At 39.1% G+C, this 1,911-nt stretch overlaps 1 protein-coding gene across 1 annotated transcript in view; it reads right to left on the bottom strand.

Moving 5' to 3' along the window:
- Window positions 1-592, bottom strand: part of LOC107082477 (ileal sodium/bile acid cotransporter-like) — a 3,149-nt gene extending 2,557 nt beyond the window's left edge. The window contains exon 1 of the mRNA XM_015371177.1: window positions 225-592. Within this exon, the coding sequence (XP_015226663.1) occupies window positions 225-592 (368 nt within the window). The remainder of the gene's footprint in view (window positions 1-224) is intronic.
- Window positions 593-1,911: the final 1,319 nt, after the last annotated feature.

Below are 1,911 nucleotides of genomic sequence, written 5' to 3'. Positions count from 1 at the left end.
TTTTCCTTTTTGAAGCTACAGATCTGAGTCCATAACAATAACCAGATTCAAGGGTTTGATCAGGGGTTTCTACCTGTGGTAATTGAAGATTCTAATGTAAAAGAAATCATAATCCTTAACCTCCCTCACATACTTTGCTAGAAATGGAATTGAATTTCAGTAAACTGGTTTATACAAGTAACCAAGACAACTAATGAACCTTCAATCCAGCCTAACCATCTTACCTCAGATCCATGTCTCCATCCAGCCAGTAGCAGACAATGTTTGAGCTTGTTCCTCCAGGACAGCAGCCCATGATGATGATTACGACAGCCTGCACCGGGAGCACCCCAAAAGCAAGAGAAAGCGCAAAGGCAGTGAAGGGCATGATGCCAAACTGGCAGAGGAAGCCGATGACGATGCCCCAGGGTTTCTTGACGTGGCCTAAGAGCCTTTTGGCATCCACGGTGCAGCCCATGGCAAACATGACAAAGGCCAGCATCACTGTTAGAACAACGCTTAACACAGAGCTGAGGGTTGCATTATAGTTACTGGCAGAAGCCAGGCAGTCTGCACCTGAGCAGACTGTGGCGGAGGAAGGACAGGCTTCCATAGGTACAGCTTTTAGTGTCATTATGAAAACTGGATGGAAGGAGAAGATTGAATTCTTAGATTCCACAAGATGATTCCAGGATGTCCCTCCGTCCTGGTCCAGGTAATGACGATGCCAGTGGGGGAAAGTTGCTCAATCTCCTCTCTTTATGCCCACACCACTGCGGTGAAACAAAGTTGGGAGGGTTGATCAAGTAAGAAAAGATAAAAAATTAACTGATACTTAATGTTTTTATGGGGTTAGTGTTCAGAGGATGGGGCATATAAAAAGGGAATCCACTGAATCATGGAATGTGATTGCATTGGCTGCAGCTTTTTATTGCCGTAGGGCAATTCAAACTTTATTGGGCAGCTTTGCTGTACAGCAGCATCATCATCCGCCCCTGCCAGGAATGACGAAAGATGCTTGCAAGCTTTAATTACAAGAAATAGCACATCTTTTAATATTTTCTTTATCCAGCCTCACTTATTTTTCTTTTTCAAGTGAAAAAAATATATATATCTATATTGGGTGCAAAGAGCAATTAAGATTATCTGATAAAAATTCATTACATTAATTTTGACAATACTCTGAGAGAAAAAAGTCAAAAGTCCATCCTAATATAAAAGAATTATCTCAGTTTTATGTGTTTTTGTATTTCACTCAAGGCTTCAGGGTTGTGTCCGTTTGGTGAAGCTCTTTGGTGCATAATATACTTTATAAAGAAGCAAGGCAGTGTATCTGGAGAAAAGGTAATGACTGATTTAGTTTAAACCATTCAAAGGTTGAATGAAGCAATTGGGTCCTTAAAGGTACCTATAAAAAATACTATTCAGCAGATTTCTTGTTTTGATGTTTCCTGCTCCTCCTTCAGTGTTAGAAAATCATATACAAACAATACATTGCAACAAGTTGCTTGATCACCTCTATCATGCTGTTCATTACTGTTGTGAAAGTACCATTGTATTTTAACCTGTGGTGTTCTTTTGTGTTTATTTTACACAGTGAACGATTTTAATACTCAGGCTGGATTCACTCTTCTTTCAGTAGCTGAACAGAGACAAATTTATTTGGTTGGTGATTCATAACTGCTGATAGCCATAGTCAAAATTACTAAACTGGTGAAAGACAACTGGATTTTAAACAGCCAGATTCAGGAGTCCAAACGTTTATGTAAGAGACTAAGAGCCCTGGTTAGTAAGCAAATCACAGTTATGATCTTCCAACTGATAATTGTAATCAGTTTTATGTTGATTTTAATGACCTTTCAATCAACTATAACAGTTCGAGTTATTTAATATGTTCATAATCTTCTGGTAAACTTGCACAACTGTACAAAG

Source organism: Cyprinodon variegatus, unplaced genomic scaffold (genome assembly GCF_000732505.1).
Source record: "Cyprinodon variegatus isolate N-32 unplaced genomic scaffold, C_variegatus-1.0 Scaffold3, whole genome shotgun sequence".
NCBI lineage: Eukaryota > Metazoa > Chordata > Actinopteri > Cyprinodontiformes > Cyprinodontidae > Cyprinodon > Cyprinodon variegatus.
The sequence above is the reverse complement of the archived record's forward strand: the minus strand, read 5'-3'. Positions and strand labels throughout refer to the sequence as shown.